At 36.0% G+C, this 24,227-nt stretch overlaps 1 protein-coding gene across 1 annotated transcript; it reads right to left on the bottom strand.

The window, feature by feature from the left end:
- Positions 1-16,998: 16,998 nt before the first annotated feature.
- Positions 16,999-21,911, bottom strand: LOC127859817 (zinc finger protein 862-like). The gene is made up of 3 exons (XM_052397321.1): positions 21,872-21,911; positions 17,746-19,701; positions 16,999-17,469 (listed from the first exon to the last, which is right to left on the bottom strand). Exons 1-3 carry the CDS (start codon positions 21,909-21,911, stop codon positions 17,438-17,440), a joined length of 2,028 nt encoding a protein of 675 aa, XP_052253281.1. The 3' UTR covers positions 16,999-17,437.
- Between the last annotated feature and the right edge of the window lie 2,316 nt (positions 21,912-24,227).

Here is a 24,227-nt window from a genome sequence, read left to right as displayed (position 1 = left end):
TAGAGTTTCATTGAATTCCCGTAATAAGTTGCTGAGAAATAGCTCAGACAAGAAGTGCATTATATGTACAATAGAAAATTTTAAAGGGCCATAAGTCTGTGAAAAATCATCCGACGAAAACCGGCTAAAATATGCACATGTCCTCTTGGTAGTGAAGCTTCCCATAAAGTTTCATTGAATTTGGGTCATTAGTTGCTGAGAAATAGCCCGGACAAAAATTGTGCACGGATGGACAGACACAGGGACGGACGGACAGAAGAAGCGGCCACTATATGCTCCCCCCAAAAATTTTTGGGGGAGCATAATTAAGTGTATGGTTATTGTTCTTGTGCATGGCATGTCTCCTCATTGATATCTATACAAATATGAAGTTTGATGTTGATATCTTTTATAGTTTCTGAGATATAGCCCTAAAAGGTTTTGTGACAGACGAACGGACGGACTGACAGATGGACGGATAACTCAGTATACTTATAGTACATATATGCAGATGGTATTGGTACAAAGATAATGAAACAGTCGATTATCCACACATGTTCACTATAAAAGACAAAAAACCTGTACATTCATGTGGTCGAAGCGAAAAATAACTAGTTTCTTTTTGCCCACAGATTGAAATAACATCACGAAATATAAAGCAAAGTTAACCGTTGAGTTGAGAGAAAACAAACGGAAATTAAATTCTTCCACGAAAACAGTGAAAAAGTGGGGAAAAGAACTTGTAATAGCACTAAACTAATGTCCAAACTTGCTTTTATATATTTCCAGCAAAATTTGCGAGAATGTTTTTGATTTTGTGAGCTGGTATTTAAGCTGCTCGCAATGTTTTGCTAGTAGGAAGAAAAGTTAAATTCGAGCCCTGGTCTGTTGTTTGGCTGGAGATATACACTGACTTTGTGTTCTTTTGTACGCCATATGTTTTACCAAGTTTAAAATCTTTGTCATTAACAATTGTGCTATGTCCCATAGGATTCTCTACACATAACAAATATTTACACTGTTTGAAATTGTAATGTATTTCATAAGAATGCAATTTAATCAATTTGAATAGAAATGAATCTAACTTTAAACAATATAAATGCATAAACATGGATACGAATACAAAAATCAACTCCTGGTTGCTGCACTTGTCTCGCAATTTCCCTTCACTTAATTACTTATGGGTTTTTACTTTTGTCACATGATCTTTCTTATTCAAGCTATTTCCGTTGTAAAAGAGACTGCTTAAATCTTACTGTGATTTCATTAAAGAGACTGCAGACTTGAACAAATCTGCATCTGCGCCCCATTTTGACTGTTTTAAACAAAGGATATCAAGTTTTACAATACACTTTACTTATTTTATAATGCAATGGTGAGGTTTATTAGCCCATGTTACGTTACTAAACTGTTTTTACCTGTTTCATACTTTTATTACCATAACATCAAGCAAAATCGTTGAATTGATATCCCTAGCCTTCTTCTTATATATATCTATACACCTACTTGCATGAAGTTTCATGTTGAAATTTAAATAGTTACTTAGATAAAGCCCTCAAAAGTTTGTGACAAACAGCCGGATGGATGGCCTGATTATTAAGGCGGACTAATACAAAAGCATAGCCCTCCTCCTTTGGCGGGGAATACGTATAATCCATTTAAACAAGCATAGCCCGTTACCTGAGTAGGAAACCTGATTTGCGAAATAAGAAATAAAAACAAAAAACAGCAACAGAAATTTTACCTTTGAATATAAAATGTCTGTTTAATGTCAATCAGTTTACAAAGACTGTTTTTGTAAAATAATTTGGATTCATAAGATATGTGAAATGCTTGCGTCAAAATTGTGAGATGGCTGACCCAGCTAGGCCACATGCAAAAAAGCAAACAACAGCCCTAACAATATTTATAGGAGTCTTTCATTTCATAAATTGTCTACAAAAATAGATACGAGTGGTGGTAGAATAATTATTAATTAAAACAAAGTTTAAAATGATAATGTTAATTGCAGTGGAATTGCAAACTTGTTAAAAATCATGTAATGCTACAATTCGAACTAAAACGTTTGTTCAAGCCATTTGTATAAGGCTAAAAAGGAAATTATTGCTTGTATCGAGGTATAAAAACCATTGGAATGATAACAATATATGCAGTAATATGCAAGTACTGAACTGTCATTGATGGTCTAGGAAAAAACATAGCACATTGATATTTTCTATGTTTAAATACACGTGTCCGTCATTAACAAATAATGTGCAAAGTATCTTGTGGAGCTTGTTTAAAATTGCATAATAAGAGTACGAATTGAATCTTCTTAAAACAAATCTATTAAACCATTATAATCATCCGGAAACCATTTTACTCTTTCGGGTCACAGTGACCTTGACCTTTGACTTAGTGACCTCAAAATCAATACGGGTCATCTGCGAGTCATGATCAATGTACCTATGAAGTTTCATGATCCTAGGTCTAAGAGTTCTTGAGTTATCATCTGGAAACCATCTGGTGGACGGACGGACATACGGACGGACCGACATGTGCAAAACAATATACCCCCTCTTCTTCGAAGGGGGGCATAAAAAAGTAAAATATGTTAAATTTATTATTTAAGATTTTCCTAATTTTCCCCAAAATCTCGCGTTTCATGCAATTTCTATATCCTCAAAAAAGGCCAGGCTCTTTCCCCAAAATCAGATAAAAAAAAACTGCACTTATCACATATGTTCATAATATTTTGTAAAATTTTAATAAAATGTTTTCAAAATAGTTGTTATTAATACCAGTTAATGGCTTCTTTGTTATATAAGAAACACTATTTACATGCGATTATTTTTCCCAATTGAACCAGTTTTGCGATTATTTTTTTTTCCCCAAAATGGGATTTTTCATGACGCAAAATTCCCAAAATTCCAGTGTGGCGTTTTCCCAAAATGGAGCGGAAAAGGCCTGATGATATAAAAAGGGACATAAAAATATTCGAGGTGATATGCACACTTTAAAAGTCCAACGCTCACGCTCATGTCGACGTCGGGGGTGAGTTAAGGATAGCTCCACTATATATATTTCATATATAATAGTCGAGCTAAAACAAATTCAAGTATATAATGTTCTGTATCGCCATATTTGTGTACTTTTCCTTCATCCCCAGTGCTACAACTTGCCATATGTCCTCATTTAACAACTTGGTAACATAATGTCAACATGTTGACATATTTATACTTAGTAATCATATTAATTCAACATTGGACTGTAACTATGACTATTTGAATAGTTATACATTGAAGGAATGGATACACTATACAAGTGATTTGGATAAATATGTTTTTGCCTTTTGGCGAATATTTGAAAAATAAATTTTTTAGATATGATTCTTCGAGTCTGCACTAACTGAGTCCTGGCTTTGAACCAAGAGTTTGTTATAATAGAAGTGTTCGACAGATGGTATTATTTTACTGTGCACTTGTTTTATCTGTCATTCAAATCAGACATTATTAACAATGACAAGGAAATCAGCTATGAATTGTTGAGTATCTCACACAATGGTTAATGTGATGTGCTACTCTGATAGCAATCTCGAAAAAACACCCAGTCAGAGAATTCATTTGTATTCAAAAATAATACATGTACATCGAAAACAGGGATGTTGTGTTTTGTTTTGTGATTTAACAAACACTCAAACAGGAAGTTTTGTATGCGTGTTTTGCAAAGTTTCGAATGATAGACACGCAATCTGAATATTTCAATATGGACTAGCATACCACATGAAACAAAAACTGCCTATCCCAGCACCAACATGACACCTTTTGCACAATGCTATCTGAAGCATCAGGAAGTTAACATACATTTCTTAAGTGAACTGTTTTTTACGATTTGTAGTTATGCTCAGCAAAATAACAAGCAAATGGCAATAACCCGAATAACAGTTCATAAAGAGTTATGGTTCTAGAACCCTGCCCCTAGTCTCATTTTTTTTTAAATACTTGTTACCTTATGGCCCTGAAATCAATAGTTATCTTCCTTCAAATGATTTTAAGTAAAATTGTTCTGTATATATTATTTTATTAAAAATAACACTCTATGCACTTAGTTAAAAATGTCTGGCAAAACGCCAGCCAAATGAACCACTATGATTGCTTGTTTCAGTCGCTACAAAACATTGCTTGTAAAATTACGTACAGTCCAGCCTGTCGACAACAAATTTATTGTCAATGTTTGTCTATTGCTTTAAAACTTTTACGCGTTGTAAAAACAATGACAATGACTTTAAACAAGTGCTTTTCAGCATCAACTCTCTTTCTGCAGGCAAACATGATTTTTAGATGGCAGACAATAAACAAGTAATAACGTTGTTGAGCAAAAATAAAAATCAAAAGAATGCACACACTGGACATACGGTTAACACACTGGACATAAAATGTCATACTTGACATACAGTCATCACAATAGAACTACAATGACATACTGGACATACAGTCATCACACTAGACATACAATGGCATACTGGACATACAGTCATCACACTAGACATACAATGACATACTGGACATACAGTCATCACACTGGACATACAATGCCATACTGGATATACAGTCTTCACACTAGACATACAATGACATACTGGACATACAGTCATCACACTGGACATACAATGACATACTGGACATACAGTCATCACACTAGACATACAATGACATACTAGACAAACAGTCATTACAATGGACATACAATGTCATACTTGAGATACAGTCATAACACTAGACATACAATTGCATACTGGACATACAGTCATCACACTAGACATACAATTGCATACTGGACATACAGTCAATACAATGGACATACAATGTCATAATGGACATACAATTACATACTAAACATACAGTCACCACACTGGGCATACAATGGCACACTGGACATACAGTCATCACACTACACATGCAATGACATACTGGACGTACATTCATCACACTAGACATACAATTACATACTGGACATGCAGTCATCAATCTAGACATACAATGACATACTGGACATACAGTCATCACACTAGACATACATTGACATACTAGACATACAGTCATCACACTAGACATACAATGTCATACTTGAGATACAGTCATCACACTAGACATACATTGACATATGGACATACAGTCATCACACTAGACATACAATGACAAACTGGACATACAGTCATAACACTGGACATACAATTACATACTCGACATACAGTCATCACACAGGACATACAATGACATACTGAACATACAGTCATCATACTGGACATACAATGACATACTGGACATACAGTCATCGCACAGGACATACAATGACATACTGGACATACAGTCATCACACTGGGTATACAATGACATACTGGACATACAGTCATCACACCAGACACAATTACATAGTGGACATACAGTACTCATACTAGACATACAATGACAAACTGGATATACAGTTATCACAGTGGACATACAATGACATACTGGACATACATTTGGCATCATATATTACTTGCTTACAAAACAATGTATGCACATTGAATTTTTACTGGCCGTCTGCATTCTGTGAGTTTCAAGACCTGGCTATACTGTAGCTATACAATGACTTTAGAGTGGACAACACACAATTCAAGCTACAGTCAGTAAGTTTTTTAAGTCTATTGGAATTTATTTCATAGTGTGTGTTCTCAGCCCAAAGAAGGCATATTTTCTTGTGTATTAAAGGCATAAATATGCATTGAAAATACCAAACAATAATTTAGATTAAACAAGAGCACCACATAGCAGGTGCCAAAGCTTGGCTGTGGGTGATGCTTTGAATAAATGAAAGCTTGCCAGAAGAAAAGGAAGAAAGGTACATGGCGAGAAGAACTCATCTAAGAGACTTTGCATCTGTAGATATGATACTTTCATTTTAAGAACTACCACGTAATCCCAGCCAGTGAGTTGATTGGAGCCAAAATGGTCCTGCAGATCAGCAGACATTATCATGCATGGCAAAATGTAATTGATGATAATGTATGGTTGAATATGCATTTGGTATTTGAAAAACATTGAATTAACTTACTTGCATACTCACGATAATAATGTATTTGTCTGATATAAAATAAACAACAGAACATCAAATAAAGTAACATAAGGTGACGACTAAAAATTTGTAAAGGAATTATTGTAAAATGTCCACATACTTTAAGTATCAAAGAAATTTGGGTATTAGACAACACATTATGACCTCTTTCTTTAACATAGTGAAACAAAAGAGAATATGATGGTTCTAAAGGTCATTAAGGTGCATAAACTACAGTACACTCCACGCGTTTTCCCCAATTTCCCTCCATACTCCGCGGGTTTCGACCTGGAGGGAGATTAAGAAAATCCCGCCAGACGCGGCGTTTGCATGATTTTGGACGCGGCGGTTAACGATCGGCAAAACTGATAAGCCGACGCGGCGGCCCTCGGCGTTGGCAACGCGGGGGAAACTCCGCGTTTTACGAGATAACGATCAATTTAATTTTGTTTGACTTCCTGATTTTCAAATAAAATTACATTTATTACAAGTACATACATGTACATGTAGTATAATGTTTACAATTAAAAAAAAACAACCAAGATAGATCGATTCCGACGTGGTTGTAGAAGTAGTTGTTGTTGTATAGAAAACTCGTTGATTTACGACACACAAAACGTCGTCTTTTAACTAATACTTACCAATTAATATAAACACAGTTTGCAACATTGTTTTTATTTGGATAATTTAATCCAAAGTTTTCATGTAAGCAGGTGATTTTCTCTACTGAACATGTATACAAATGACCAAGGACCCTAAAATCTCGCAAATCTGTGTGAATTGACAGTTTGACGTAATCAAAGAAAAGCCGCTTCCTGTCTAAAGGCATAACTTATGCAAGTAAACACGTTCAACGAATGCATAAGGAATGGTTTTAATGGTCGGAACAAAGTCAATTCTCTGCTCGCTCATGCATTGATTTTCTCTTTGTTTGAAGGTTATTCCATTGATTACTGAAAGTTGGTAACTATTGAGTTGATAATTGCATTTAATAGTCACAGTTGTATTCTTGTTGCGTCGACATTCTAAACAATGTTTACCAGTAATTATGGACCAAATCGGCAAAGTGACATTCACACATGTTAATCCCTTTTGTCAAAACACCGCAGACAGCAGTCTTAACAATAGGTCAGTAGACAAGCTTTGCGTGTTTTCATAACATCAAACACTTAAAATCCAGTTCCGCCCAGATGTCTTCTGTAATCAGTTTACAATACAATTAGTGTTAAAATAATTTCTCTACTAAAACACCGTAACGATAAAGATTCGGCGTGTTCGATTTGAAATTATTTTAGAGGAAATATCAACTTATTCGCGATATAATTTCGTTAATAAATACCAAAGAAACTTTTAACCGAAATCAACAATGTTCTCTGCGCTACAAAGTTTGTATCAAAAAAATCAATAAACGCACGCTTTGCAGGAGTATACATTGTACCTTGACCTTGTACATTGCAGCATAATTTTCGCGCGCTTTTGTCGGGAAATAATACATGATGACTGAATATTGGAAGCATTTGTAAACATCGTGTTAACAATTAAAAATCGTAGTGTGTTTCGGATTACTAATTATTATTCTCATTGGAAATTTTACGGGACATTTATTCTTGTGTCATATGTGTTATGATTTAAATATTAATTTGTCAAATGTATTATATTAGACTAATTCATATTGTAGACGTACCTGTGAATTAAAAAACATAATTTTTATACGTATTAATTTTCTATACAATTATCTTTTATTATACATGTACTACAGTATTTAAACAATTTATTATAACAATGTTTTTATTTTTTGGCATGCCCAGTAGCACACTGCTAACGCGGCGTTGCGTGGCGATCACTGATAAGAACGGAAAGTGTCTGCATTTACCTACTAGCCTAAAGTAATACACGCCGCGGGAATTAGCGAACGCGGCGTAACGCCGAGCGTTTAATCGAGTTCACCTCGCTCTTCCAATGCCGCGTGAACACTCGCTAGCAAAAAAAACCCGCGGAGGGAGCGCGTTTTTTGGGGAAAACGCGTGGAGTGTACTGTATGAAGGCTGTAGGTGGAAGAACTCTCATTTTAGAAGCATTGTGTAATGAATTACCGTTGGTCACAGTGACCTTGACCTTTGACCTAGTGACCCAAAAATGGGTGTGGCGTGTAGGTGCATCTACATATGGATTTCAAAGTTGTAGGTGGAAGCACTTTGATTTCAGAGCCTATGTTAAAGTTTCATATTAGAGGTCACATTTACCTTGGCCTGGGCCTAGTGACCCAACAATGGATGTGGCGCTTAGAACTCATCAAGGTTCAGCTACGTATTAAGTTTCAAAATTGTAGGTGGAAGCACTTTGATTTTAGAGCCAATGTTAAGGTTTTAGCACAACGTGGACAGCTGATGGCAGACGGCGGACGAGAGCTTGCTATGGCAATACTTGGTTTTCTCCGAAAACAGCCAAGCTAAAAATTGAGAGTTAAGATGTTCATTGCAAAACTATTGTATTAGAATTACTTTTTTGCGTTTGTTAGTAACATTACACACTACAAATCAACAACTGACAGTTCTGACACGTCTAGGTGCTCATTAAAGCTTATAGTGAGATCAAGTTTGTTACGTGCAATTACCCAAAAATCCTTTCAAGAATACTGATACAAATTAGCTTTCCGCCAGTGTAGAATTCAGGGCTTTAGTTCAGTATAGGAAAGACCACTAGTTGCAGTGGTGTTTGAAACTTATCCCAGCACAGACGATGACTTATACTTCATATACATTACATCTATGGACAAAGAACACAGATGATACAATTTTAGTTAACTGTATTTCAAAAACACTTGCCAAATACAGTTTAAGAAAGATATGTTTTAAGTGTTCATCTAACACAATTTTGAACATTAACAAACAAATATAACAACAAAAAATAACTTGACTTTTTAACGATAGCCCATCCCATTCTTGACAAAAATGAAAATATCAGTACATATTGACTGCCGAACTTATGTGCACCATCAAATTATATCAATGAAAAAGCAAAATGAGGCCTTCCAGTTTTGGTAATAAGCAATTAGTTTAAACAATATATTTCGTATTAGAGGAATACATTTACAACTAGAAATGGCGCGGCAGAGGCCAACGCGTATCCCCACGCTGAATGTTTGACACAGGGGCGCCCCAGGGTTGGTAATGGGGCCATGCATAGTTGAGATTGACCGTATTGTCATAAGAGAAGTTCAGTATCAATTAGAAGTGAATCGGTGTAGAAATGAAGAAATTATAGTAAAAGGCAGTTTTAGTGGGGTGGCCTATGTGGGCGGGGCGCCCCAGGGTTGGTAATGGTGCCATGCAAAGTTGAGATTGACTGTATTGTCATAAAAGAGTTTCAGTATCAGTTTAAAGTGAATCGGTGTTAAATGAAGAAATTATAGTAAAAGGCAATTTTAAGTGGGTGTGGCCTATGTGGGCGGGGCACCCCAGGGTTGGTAATGGGGCCATGCATAGTTTAGATTAACCGTATAGCCATAAGAGAGGAATAGTATCAATTTGAAGTGAATCGGTGTAGAAATGAAGTAATTATAGTAAAAAGCAGTTTTGGGTGGACGTGGCTATGTGGGCGGGGCGGCCAAGGGATGGTATGGGGCCATGCATAGCTGAGATTGACCGTATTGTCATAAGAGAGGTTCAGTATCAATTTGAAGTGAATCGGTGTAAAAATGAAGAAATTATAGTAAAAGGCAATTTTGGGTGGGCGTGGCTTATGTAGGTGGGACGCCCCAGGGTTGGTAATGGGGCCATGCATAGTTGAGATTGACTGTATTGTAATAAGAGAGGTTTAGTATCAATATGAAGACAATCGGTGTAGAAATGAAGACATTATAGTAAAATAACCTAAAAACATGAGTAAAAATATCTGACCCGGCCCCACCCCAACCCCCATAACTTTTGACCCAGGGGTCAGATAAAAATTCCGAATAGTGCAGGGTCGCACATATGCTCATTGCTACCATGCGTGTAAGTTTCAAGGTTTTAGTGCTTATAGTGTAGGGGGAGATAGTGGCCAGGACGGACGGACGGAAGACGGAGATAACCACAATATCCCCACTTTTTCTCCAAAAAGCAAGGGGATAATTACGTTTAATTAAAATATGTTCACAAATATGTGTTGTTTTAATTAGTTTCATACCAGCCACAGTATCCATCACGTATAGCACTGAAAGTGTCATCAAACTTATTGGTACCCTACTACTGTTATCAAACTTATTGATACCCTACTAGTAGTAGGGTACCAATAAGTTTGATGACACTTTCTGTGCTATAGTATTAGGCTACTAGATATGATATGATTCTACAAGTCTGAATTTACTGAGTCTAATTTTGACCAAGACTCTGTTCTTGTAGAAGTGTATCATTGACCTTATCAACTAAATTGCTAGTTCTGATGTGATCTTCTTTTATCTTGTGTTCAATTCAGACATTACAAACATTCTGGTAAGGCATTTAGTACACACCCATTCTGAGTGTTTAGTTCTTCAAAACTAATAAACAAAATACAAATGCAGGGAAGTTATGTTTCGTTATCGCGATTTATCAAACACCAAAACAGGAAGATTTATTTCAACGTTTCACATGATAGAGATCTAAACACGCAATCAGAATATTTCAAAATAAACTTAGTTACTAGCAAACTACATGAAACAATACCTGCTAATCCCTGAAGCCATAAAAAATTGACAGCGTTTTCAAAGTTTTATCTGAAGCATCAGGAAGTTAATATAAACTGCTTTAGTTCAATGTTGTGTTACAAAACGTACTTAAATATTTGATTACTTACTCAAAAGATTTCGAACAGTCAGAACATGGTGCTAAAAATATTACATGTGTGAGTATCATACCAGTGAAACTTGATAAAGTGAAGATACGGTTAACATAATTATTTATACATACTTCCCTTAGCTGTACTTATACAAAGCTCTTGATCAGGAATGACCAAACAAGTATTGTTTAAAAAGCATTTAACAGATAAATTTAAAGAAACATTGTTACTAGTTTCACCAAACAATTAAATATCACATTACCTGATCACTACCATTGTTTTAATAAACTGATGCATGTATTAATATAAATTTACTTTTAATTTTGTCAATACTTTATTTTCATAAATTATTGAGCAACAATTTTTCCGACATGATAGACTTTCAATGCGTCATGTCTTGTTTGTGATTCGGAATTTAATCATTTCCTATGCCTAATTAATCCACAGTCCCAATTTGTATTCTACATGTATGTTTGACAAGGTTGTACTATAGCCATACAAGGAAAAATTTAGCCCCGTCCCCTAGAGGCCACGTTATTCAACCAACGGGACTCTTTTTCAAATTCAGCTGAGATATCATTAGAACAAATGTTATGACCAAGTTTCATGAAGATTTGACTAAAACTAAGACTTTAAGAGTGCATTTGCGCAGTCTGGTCAGAGGCCAAGCTATTCCCTATAAATTCACTCAAAGTTGTCATAGTCTAATTATGCATCTCCTGATCAGACTGCAAGATGCGTAGGCTGGGTGGGCTATTGCTATGATGGGCGCATATGGCATAAGACCCATTTTTGCATGACACAGGTCTTTAAAAATCTCATAGCATATTGTAAATGGCACAATCGAGCACAATGCTTTTCAATATAAAATTGAATTCAAAATAGCAAATATAGCAAACCGGGTAAATAAGGGTAGCCTATTAGAATGATTTCCAGAGGTGCTGATCAAGTACAGTAAACATTTGTGTTATGTATTTTAAGCAGTGTTTATTTTCTAATCTTGAAAGCAAAACTGTGTTTATCAATAGTCAATTAACACTTCCCCTGATAATTTAGTGACCAAATACAAGCCATGAAATTCTGCGACATGGGTTGTAACGCGTAATTGAAACTGGGCCACAATTTGTGTTTATTTGTCGTTTGAATATGCAGTGAGTAGTCTGTTCAAGGGATTTCTCTCAAATCAACCAATAAAATATTTGAATTTATTCAATTGTGTCTGCTGGTTTTATGTATAGGTCATTCAAGGTGAAAAGCTGGGTAAAACAGCAAATGCTGAAAAAGCGCATTAGTGTTTGATAATAACGATGTTAAGGTCAGAGACTGGTTAACACCATGTGAACTGTTAGGGTAAAAAGTAATGCATCAACAAACAAAGTACGGGTCAGCAGCACTGTGTTTATGACTACTTACATGTAATTCATGAGTAAAAAGTATGGCTCGCAGATTTATTTTTTATTTATTTTCACCAATTATTATATTGTATATTTTGAATTTGTTTATGGTGTTAATATGATAAAAGTTTTCTAAAGAGACTTTCCATCATGAATTTATTTTCTTAGTGTTATAGGTATCATCAATATTCCAACAGTGTTCATATAATATTTCAGTGCTCACACTGGCCTTCAGAAAATAATAGCCATAACGTTTTCCTTAAACAAAGTAATAGCCAAAATAGACGCATACTTTTTCAGCAAAATGGTACTGAAGGCAAAAAGAAAAAAACAATTAATCTCATTTTATCTATGTTTTATCAAATGTATATCTAATGGATTTAAGTTATAATATATACTTAAAAACAAGCTTAATATCAGTGTCGTTTTATTATAAAATACACTTTTGTATTATCATGGCTTTACAAAAAAGAATACAATCAAGGTTGTGAATGTGACTTAACAAACCAGACATCAGCTACAGTTACATACATATATACTTTAAAATATAACGATAAATACTTTTATTAAAGTACTTCTAATAAAATAAGAAAACTGCCCTTTCAAATTGTTCAATTTTTGAAGTCTGTCCAGTTCTGCAGGGGACAAAAATATTTTTATAATGCTTGCATGCTTTCCGTTTCGGACGTTTGAACATCGCCCCCGCCCCCTTTAACAAACGCTCGTATGCCAGACATTTTTCAGACGAAATTCAGACTGGTTTAAAACTGTACTTAGCGGTAAAATAATTCTTTAAATATCAATACTTACCGTGAATGCAATCGGATGGTTCCCTGTCATCATGGACGCGCAAATTTTACACCAAAAAGCCAATATTTAATCGGGACACAGTCTCGCATAACAACGCGCACCTGCTGTATGAAATTTACAATTACAATGTCCATTTCATTCGCGTGCTACTTTCGGAATAGATATGCTTTAAGAAAATGATTTTATTAAATGAAAAAGAGTCTTACTGGTCAGAAAATACATATTTTAACATCAGCTTTTTTTCACTGTTGGACAAGAGCTTTAGGGAAATTCACTCGTCCTTTCAAGATTTCACTCGTCAATACGAGCGGACGAGTGGAATTTTTGTCCCCTGTTCTACTTAGTACATTACAAATTATTGTCAACCAGACCATCCGTAACACTGCATATGTATTCGTCATTCTATAAAAATGTAATAAAGAACGATGAAAGTAAATTATAATCGACAAACCGTACCGTTTCCGAAAACGACTGTCCGAAAACATGTAGAGATATCTCATTTGCACATGAAATCGTTTTACTGCAGAAAATAAAACCCGTAACCTTGCGAATACGCAATTAATATACAGTATAGCCAACGCGGTACAAAGTATTTCGTGATCCGCGGCCGCAAGGCGAAACGAGTCGATGCCGTGTCAGCTGTTGAAGCCACGTCAGTATGCGGCGGCAAGTGGAATTTCGCCGCGAAGCTACGCATCTGTGCACCGAAGGCAAGCTACAATTCGCGACATGTTGCCGAGTCGATGTGCATCATAAAATAACTATAAAAAAAATTTAAAATGATTAGTTACATGTAGTTAACAAATTTTAAAAGAACAATTATAATAATATTTAAGATCATAATAAATTTAATGTGCGCGGATTGTATTAGCATTTACATGTAAGCATAGTTAATGTGTCTGGCCAATTAAGTTTGTCTCCCGCCATAGTGCATGTTTTTCACACATAAACAAGGTCACGTAATTATGTTTTCGCATATACATGTATAAGTGGTCAAGGCTCCAGCATATGGTGGATATATAAATTAATTTCATGTTGATTTTGCTTTTATATTTCTGCTGAGAAAATTAGCAGTTTAGTACCTCGGATTTGGTAAAAATTTACACAGTTTAAAATAAATTATTCAGTCATGTGACAGATTTATTTTAGACCGTGTAATTTTTACACAAATCTGACGTAGTCATTGTAATTGTGTTGGATTTGTGTCATTTCGACACAACTTCGTTTTTATAGTTTTTAACGTGATTATTGTTCACCTTGCCCTTTCTAAATCAGGCCAATGGTATTGACCTGGTTCTCCATATTTTTATTTTTTTATAAGAGTATTACGTTAGTCCACCATTTACATTATCAGATTCTTAATATATTTATATTTTATGGCAGTTTTTATTTAAAAGAAAGGACGAGGCTGTCCAGTAACCCGGGTATGTTGGCTGCATTGCACCCCTCCCTTCCCTCTTGACACCCCACCCTTTTCCCTTCAAATTCGAAGAGCCATGTCGGACTGGAGTGCAGGGTGCAGGGCCTTATACCTAGCAAAACCTTTATTTAGCCCTATCCAGGGTAATACCAATTCTTTGGTACACATGTATTATTGTAAATTTTCTTAGTATTGCTATTTTTCCATCATAGTAAATTTTGTACCTTGCATTTCCTTATTTCTTGTTAAAATTGCTATTTTATATAGCAAATTCCCTTATTTTTGTGTTAAATTGCTATTTTATATAGCAAATGTCCTTATTTTTGTGTTAAATTGCTATTTTATTTAGCAGATAAGGTACTTTTGTACTATTTTCTCTCTTGTTATCCCCTATATTTAATTAATATTGGTTGGATAAAGCACTTTGTGGGTTTTCCCCTGCATTGAGGTATTATTTGGTCTTTTTTACCAATTTTATATTACACTATTTTAATTTTCCTTCAATTGTTTTCATACTTTTTTCCTCTACCGTTCACTCCCTCTGGTCCATGGGAAACAACCGTCATATACTCCACCTCCACAATTACCTCCCTTAGACCAACCTATTAGTAATGCCCCTGCTGGTTTATTCCCCACTCACGCCAGCCTACACTTCCAAATCTCTCCTTCTTTAAACCCTCCAGGGTGGCAACTTGTATTTTATATAAATAAATGCATATAGTACTGTACATAATGTAAATAATATACTTTTATGTATAAATTTATCTGTCCTGTCCCATTCTTAACTGTAAAGTTCATTTTTTTCGGCGTAAGCTGTATTAAGCCAGCTTTTCACCCTGACTTGACCTTTGTAAGTGTCCAATAATACTCAAATAAAATTTCCCGCGGCTAGGTACGAATGAATACACTTCATTTATTCCATTGGCTGATTTGAGTATAACACCAGAACATTGGAAACATATCCGCGTCTTTGTAACACTGTTTTACTGCATGAAACAATTTTATCTCTAATGAAAAGGCTCAATAGATAGAACAGTTTTACAATCAATTTTCCAAATAAATACAGTTTGTGCGTTCACCTTTTATTTTCAGAGAATTACCAGCGCAAAAGCGGCCATTTGTGAAAGTCAGAGTTTATATACAGTTCATCACCGGAGTTCGCAGAAGGGGTTGCGATCATTGTGTTACACCGGTCTTACTGACAATAATGTAGTGACTGTAATGCAATGTATTCAATCCGCAAGGTATCAAGGTCAGTTTGCGGTCAGTTGCAGAAATCTTTATATAAACGCCGTCTCGTAAACTTTGTGCACTTGAAGTCTGTTTTGATCAGAAAGATACTAAATAAAGATATTCGGCGATATTATTGTGGTATGTCAATCATCGATTTTTAATATGGTTTCAACATTTGCATGATAAGGACCAATTTTGATAAAATTAATTAGAAATTTTTATCCATTTAGACCAGTTTATTAAGCATGAGCACAATAATTCACTATACTATAATTATTCAATTAAATAAGATTCGAGTATTGCCGGCTGGCCTATATGCACTCGTTTATTTTCATGTTGTGTTTTTCTATTCTGTAAATATAGATATCTGAGCAATAATATCACATAAAGCAAAATAAGCCACGAAATCTGGCGCAACACCCCGTAATTGATTTGCTTATGATGTAGCTAAGAACTGGGCAGAAAAAAGGCATCCGCTACTTTTTATCTCATGGAGATAACTTTTGATCGTTCATAAACATCGACCACAATCAACGCCGTATATCTTTTTTAAAGATATTTCTTGTTACTTATAATTTTTATGTGGCCCTATAAAGGTGACCGTTTGGCGACACGTTATCATTATCCTTGTTTTTATAAGGGTTATTACATATATCCCTTTTAAATATTGTCTAAACGCCACTCTGGGGGGTTGTTTCTTCTTCATAGCCCAATTCTCATGAGGTTCCAAACAGACAGGGTCTTATGTTGGAGCATTACGGCTATATTCCCTGTCTGCAAGCATTGAACCACGCATACTAATATTTATAAATTACAATACATTTAAACATGCAAATCCCCTTTCACAGAGGAGAACTATTAAATCAGGCTCTACCCCTCCAAATAATTAATGAACATAAATTTCATATCACCCCATTACTTCTGTTTCCTTGTATATCACATGATATACATAACCCAAACATGAGATTTACATCTATCTCTTGTCTTTATTATGCATCTAAAACATATAGTGGCAATGCTGGACCACTTTGTGATCTGGAATATCCCAGTAATATTAATATTTTTAATTTGTATTTACTTTAAATATATTAAACATCAGTGTAGTTTGTTTATTTCAAACATTTCACACATTTGTGTAATTCTTTTCTGTTCAAATAACATGTAAATTAAAGTAATTTCATTTGATATTAACAACTTATATCAGTGTCCGAAAAATTTCTTATTTTTCAGGTAGCCCACTGGGCTACCAGAAAAAATATTTGGTAGCCCATAAAATTTACCAACCAAATGATAAGAGACATCTTTTCTTCTTTATTTTATTTATTCATTTTCATTCATAAGAAATTATATCATATCAGCATGTATTGAATAATCTTCGGTGGACAGTGACATCAAAGAAAAGAATATGTATTTTAAAAGTTAAAAGTTTAAAAGTTATTCAGACATAACATTCCAAAAATATAATTCTGTTTAATTGTCCAAGTTGTGTATGCAATTTTACATGTCATTGACATACACTGACTATACACCTCAAAGTTGTGTACAAACAATACAACAACGACTTTATTAACTAGTCACTAGCTGACGAGATCTTGTGGCCTGCTAGGTGGCGTGTCCCAGGTCCACAGTCCATCCAGTGGTGGATAGCCCCTTCCGCCTTGTATTCCTGGAGTGGCGGTCCATCTGCATGCACCCTCATGAGTGCTTCCAGCGTGTCCTGGTGCATGTGTTAACGCCTGCAGCTCTTGATGAGTTTCATGGCTGAAATATAAATTATAGAATTAAGAGTTTATTAACTTTATTTACATGTTTTGTTTACAATATAACTTTTTAAAGCCTGTAATATTGTTGTACCCTGTATATTGCTATTTTTTCCAAAGGTGAAGAAATATGCATGTATTTTGTGAATCTTATGTATGCATATATGTACTAGCAAATCATAATGTTTTTAACCATTTTAAAAGACTAAAAGTGACAATTAACACACTATTCTGTGGTTGATCTATTTAATATAATTTATATACATATTGATCTTACCAGAGAATTGGCGTTCACACTCTGCTGTGGAAGGTGATATTGACACCATGATGTTCACGAGGGTTAGAATGTTCTGAATATCAGCAGGCTGGGTCTGGAGCAACTCACAGTAGAGGTCATGGCAGTTTATTCCAGTTTTCTTCTTCCTCAGAAGGTTTTTCATGATGGTCCATTCTCGAAGCATTGAAGAGTGCTCAGTGTCAGTCAGGATGTCGATATAGTGCTGAGTCAACTCTTTAATGTCATCACGTCCATGCTTCACAAGTTCCGTGTCATTGGTTGGCCATTTGTTCAGATTGAAGGCATCAAAACACTTAAGGGGTTTCTCATTAAAGTCCATAAATCTCACTTCAAGATATTTGACAGTTTGCTTGAGAAGAGTGGTTTTGTCATTGTCTTCTTCATAGGTGGTGAGACGTTGTCCAGACAGTTTCATTACATGGTCTCCATGGTCTGTGAAGTCCCCAGTCTCTGGATCATAGTGGTCATAGAAAGTAGATGTTTGATGTCCCGGTTCTTCTATCATCAGCGTCAGTTCATCTGTGGTGGATTTGATGATATCTGGTACCTCCATGATCAGTAGTTTGTTCTGTTGGAATTTCTTGGATGTAGCTGTGATGATTTCAAGGTAGTCCATCATGAGGTGCAGATATTTTACGAACCTTGCAGATTTCATCTCATGTAGCAGTTTCTTTGCTTTGCCGCTTTCTTCCGTTTTGTTCGCAGACGCAGCGTGTTCTAGGTGCCCAAGGGTGGCAAAGAGATTTTGCTGTATGGCTCTCAGGGCTCTGGCTTTGCTGGCTACCCATCGTACAGTTTTTACGTCCCCGTAGTGTAGTAACTCCGATTCCAATATATCTGCGAATGCTTGAAGATCACGTCTCCTCTTGGTACTTCTTGCATAGAACTTGTAGATGGATTTTACAATGTCTTCAAATTTAAGGAGGTAGTCAATACTTCTAACGGCATCCAGTACTCCCAGCTCAAGTTTATGCGCTACACAATGAATTAACACAATTCGAGGATTTTTTTCTTTCATCAAAGCACTCACACCAGATTTACATCCCATCATAACTGCTGCTCCATCAAAGTTCACACTTACTATTTTGGAAGAATCTGTTATCCCTATTTTGTTGAGTCCATTCTCAATTCCATTCTTAACTCCAAATGCATTGGCGTTCTCAATGTCCTCTATCGATGCTAGTGTGGTAACCGGATAGCCCTCGCTGACGTACCTCACTAAAACAGTGTACTGTTCAGTCATCGAAGAATCAGTAGACCCATCTGCCAGCACTGTGAGGAACCTTACTTTTTCAATAAGCCGTGTCTTGGTTACTCTCAGTTGTTCCCCTATCGACATCAAGAACTCTTTCGCTCTCTTTTCATTGTGATAATTAGTTCCAATATCCATGTAGTCACCACCAATGTCCTTTTTGTTCTTTACATGAAGCTCCATGTGTGTTTCAAAGTCACTTAGCGGTTTGCATTTCTTTGCTAGTGAGTATACAGTGTTAAACATGACTACTAAGATGTTCATAGTTATCTGCATGCACCGTTTTGTTGCTTTGACTATAGGGCTATTGGTTGCCAACTCACTCCTTTCCTTCATGGTCATTGTGTCCTTTGTTTTCTTGTTGGTGGCTTTGATGTGCGCTGATGAGAATTCATGCTTTTTCAAAGGATCCACTCTCATGTTGCTGCATCCAACATAGAGTGCTGAACTCTTGTCTGCCAAGTCAGGATAGGCCCTGCATGTAGCACAGAACATGAGTCCTGGTTTTTGGTCATCGTCATAAGCTTCATGCGTCACCCAGGGGTATGTCACTTTCCAAGATTCCTGGAATTTCCGCAATCTTTTATTTGCATCATAGTCCTCGTCCGAGAATTTTGCACGTTTTAATGTGTCCGGCTGTGGCTCATCTAGACATCTCTTCTTTGCAGTTGGTTCCTGTGGTCCTGAAGAACGAACAACAAAACGGTCCATTTTGTAATTAAATCTATTTGCACAAATATCCTAGAGCATATATAGTTTAAACACATGTGCACTTTAATTCAAATTAAAAACACAACAGCTCATAAATCCAATCACTTTATATTAATCCAGTCACATATTGCATTTCACCAACAAAACTAATTTAATACGTTATAATAAAAGATACAAATTCGGTGCATCTTATATACAACTCGATCAAATAATTAAAACAGTGTTTGTCTCAATTGAAATCAAACTTACCTTTATTATTAACAGTCGCTCCTTTAATCGAATCATTAATTGACAATGCAAACTAATTAGCAGGTGTTAATCGCTTTCACACCAGTGTAATTAATATTCATTTTCAGTTTCGTTACCGCTTTGAAGAATCCGTTATTGTTTTGATGTCTTTAATGTTCGGCGTCCTTGGATATTTAACATCAAAAACGTTGTCGCTATTACTCAGTTACCGCGTTAACACCAGTGTAATTAATATTCATTTTCGGTTTCGTTACCGTTCGGCGTCCTTGGATATTTAACGACATCAAAAACGTTGTTGCTATTACTCATTATTGCGGTTAAAACAAAGAATTCCAAATTGCGAAATGACGTTGCATCACGTGCGCAAATTATCCATTCGGCTCTCATTATATTATTAGCAGACGACAAATGTTGATTCTGATTGGATGATTAAAATACACTGTTACTGTTTACAATCGACATTACCGCAGGCAATGGATGACTGATTAGATAATTGATTGCACGTTGTTATCGGATTATAAGCAATACACCGTGTACAAACACAAGGTCAGCGTGTTTATTCTACGTATGTCTGACAATAAACCGGGCTACCGCTCTTGTAGATTTATAGTAGCCCAGCGGGCGTCAGCTGGAAAATTTCAGTAGCCCGATGAAAAATTTTGGTAGCCCCCGGGCTCCGGGCAATGGATTTGTCGGACACTGTTATATGCAAACCACAAAGTTAAAAGACTCCACTAAACTCATTGCAGCATATGGTGAACAATGAGTCTAGTAATGATGATGCCACATATAATAATATGTGTTTTCACCAACACTACTTATATAAATTTGGCTATTCTCTTCCTTCCTCTTTCTTTTTAACATAAATAAAATCAATATAATAATAATAAAACATCTTCGTGGTACTTCAACAGTCAGGGCCCTCAATCTATCAAATCTGCGGCCGAATTTCGGCCGCAGTCCCCCACCTGAAAAGTATATTTTTTTCCCCTTTTGTGGGGAAAAATTCCCCCTAATTAAAAAAAATAAATATTTTAAAGATGTGTCTCATGATTATTATATCTCAATTCTATTTCAATATAATCTTGTTAAACATACTTAATTATGAAAAAAGAAATGAATATAGTGCAAACATGTACAAATGTAATAATTAGAGAGTAGTAAAAAAATCCCCCAAAAAGGGAAATGCCGCGAAAATTCCCCCTCATGAGGGTAGCGACCCGCTTCCCCTAAAATGCCCCCTCATGAGGGTAGCGACCCGCTTCCCCTAAAATGGATTGAGGGCCTTGACAGTATAAAACAATCATACTACATGCAATTAAATTTAAGTATTAATGGATGTAATTATCATTTCTTGTTCCATATATTTTCTAATGAAATTCTACATTGTTTACATTTATAAATAGCAAACTTAATGTCAAGGTTGTTGTTGTTGTTCAGAGTTTATTTACAGGTCCAGTCGAGCCCCTTCACGGGGTCATTAAGGCTGGACCTGCCCCTGTGACCTTTCAGGGGAAAAAGATTAATTTGGAGCCAAAGTAAGTCAAATTTACCCCGGCTCCCCGGGTATTCGCCAAATGATTTTTATTTTGAAGAGAGTTCAGTGCACGCTGGCCAATGAGGCCTTAATGTGCCCTGTACCATGTGGTGATGATGTTGTGTGGATCACGCAGAGTGCCTCGCATACTACTTATATACAAGACACTCAACACGACCCACACCCCGTCATCACCCGGAAAGTACGACCAGGACACACACATACAACACCCACACACACACACCGCTCATATGGGTAATGTGTGTGGGCAAGTCCCACACGTGTGTTCTGGGTCCCTTGGTGGTGTTCTGTAGATCTTTGTCCAAACTTTTGTATCTCTAAACGGATTTACCTACTTGCAACTACATCTAAGGAAATTCGACCAATCAGAGCCATGTTTTTAAAATGCTGTCAGCCAATAAAAATTCCGCTTTTTAACAGCGTTAGGCACGGCGTTGTCCAATTATTGTGTATTGCGTTTTTAACGTCTTTTGAATAATAAAGTAAAGCTATTTTTTAAACTACTAGATTTTTATCAAAGCACTGCATCCACACTGCAAAGTATGTTATATTATAATTGGTACAGCCCAGTAAAATCGGGCTAACCATATTATGGCCGTTTTCGGCTTTTTAACGCAGAGTTTTATGTTAAGCAGTGTGCTTGGGCAATGGTTTTTAACCGAAGTCCCGAGGGTAAACAACCCAATTAGCATTAGCAGTTTGAAGCCACATCAATAATCAAGACGGTCAAGACGTATTTGTTGTTTTGTTGATTATTGTCTTATTATAACTATCGTTTGAATATGCTTATATAAACTGGTTTCATTTTGTTCATATTATACAGTTAAAATCGATACTAATTACCTGATAATCCCGTATATTCCAGTTTTAAAGGAAATGCTGGTAAATATTTACGATACACAAACATTCCCCATATTTTTTAAGTATCAAATACATTTTGGCATTTGTTACTATTTAAAGAGATGATGAAATAACGTCTAATGGGGCGTTTTTTCCTACTGAACATGCGATTAACGCCTGACGTGATGTTCATGTATTTATAAAACACAAAATACACCAACACTTTCCAAACAATGTTCTACATGTCTGCATAATTTTCGCGCGCTTTTTATGAGACAAAGGATCTTTTAGCACTGTGTATTTGACGCTAGAATTTGCCAAAGGTCGCGTTAGCATTACAGTTCGGAAGTGTGTTTCGGATTACAAATTTAACAAGAGCACCGCATAACGGGTGCCCACGCTCGGCTGCGAAAGCTTGTCAGAAAATGTTTTTTTTTAGTGGTCACAGTGACCTTGACCTTTCACCTAGTGACCCAAAGTTGGGTTTGGCGTGTAGAACTCATCAAGGTGCATCTACATATGAAGTTTCAAAGTTGTAGGTGGAAGCACTTTGATTTAAGAGCCTATGTTTAAGTTTTATATAAGAGGTCACAGTGACCTTGACCTTTGGCCTAGTGACCCAAAAATGGGTGTGGCGTGTAGAACTCATCAAGGTGCATGTACATATAAAGTTTCCAAGTTATAGGTGGAAGCACTTTGATTTTAGAGCGAATGTTAAGGTTTATGTTAAAGTTTTATATTAGTGGTCACAGTGACCTTGACTTTTGACCTAGTGACCAAAAATGGGTGTGGCATGTAGAAATCATCAAGGTGCATCTACATATGAAGTTTCAAAGTTGTAGGTGGAAGCACTTTGGTTTTAGAGCTAATGTTAAGGTTTATGTTAACGTTTTATATAAGAGGTCACCGTGACCTTGACCTTTCACCTAGTGACCCAAAAATGGGTATGGGGTTTAGAACTCATCAAGGTGCATCTACATATGAAGTTTTAAAGTTGTAGGTGGAAGCACTTTGATTTAAGAGCCTACATGTATGTTAAAGTTTTATATAAGAGGTCACAGTGACCTTGACCTTTGACCTAGTGACCCAAAAATGGGTGTGGCGTGTAGAACTCATCAAGGTGCATCTACATATGAAGTTTCAAAATTGTAGGTGGAAGCTTTTTGATTTTAGAGCCAATGTTAAGGTTTTAGAACAACGCCTACGGCGGACAAGCTGGCTTTGACAATAGCTCGGATTTTCTCCGAAAACAGCCTAACTAAAAATGATAATTTGAGAATTAAACAAAACATTTACAGTTTTGCGTAATTAATTCAACGATAACTTGTTAACGCGCATTACGTGTCATATCGCTTACTAAAACGTGAAAATAATAATTATGAAACTCGCGTAAATCTAGGTTTCTACGCTACACAAATGTACACGTATGTGGATATCTTTTCACTCGATCCGCCCCGCACATATGCGGCGGATTTATTCCGCGAAAGCACGCAAGGTTAATATAGACTCAGCATCGTTGCGCGGATCGATGCGGCGTGGCTCAGTGATACGCCGCGTGATTACACGACTTGGCCGCCGAGTACTAAGATTCTGTCCGTGGCGTAACCGAGGATTATGTTTGTTCCGCGTTGGCTGTACTGTAGGTTGAAATATTGTTTTAAAATGTGATATTGCAGTGCTTTACTTTACCCATAGATACATAATTTAAAATTGCGAGATGGGGGACATTTGCAACATGTGTAGAATGGTACAGTTTTCAGAAAGAAGCGAAAAAGTGAATAATTGCAACATTGCTTAACTTAAGTTTTTATACTACTTACCTTTCAGTAGTGTCGAATGTTTAAACGTTAA

The sequence above is a fragment of the Dreissena polymorpha genome, chromosome 15 (assembly GCF_020536995.1).
Source record: "Dreissena polymorpha isolate Duluth1 chromosome 15, UMN_Dpol_1.0, whole genome shotgun sequence".
In the NCBI taxonomy this organism is placed as follows: domain Eukaryota; kingdom Metazoa; phylum Mollusca; class Bivalvia; order Myida; family Dreissenidae; genus Dreissena; species Dreissena polymorpha.
This window is presented reverse-complemented; position numbering and strand designations above follow the sequence as displayed.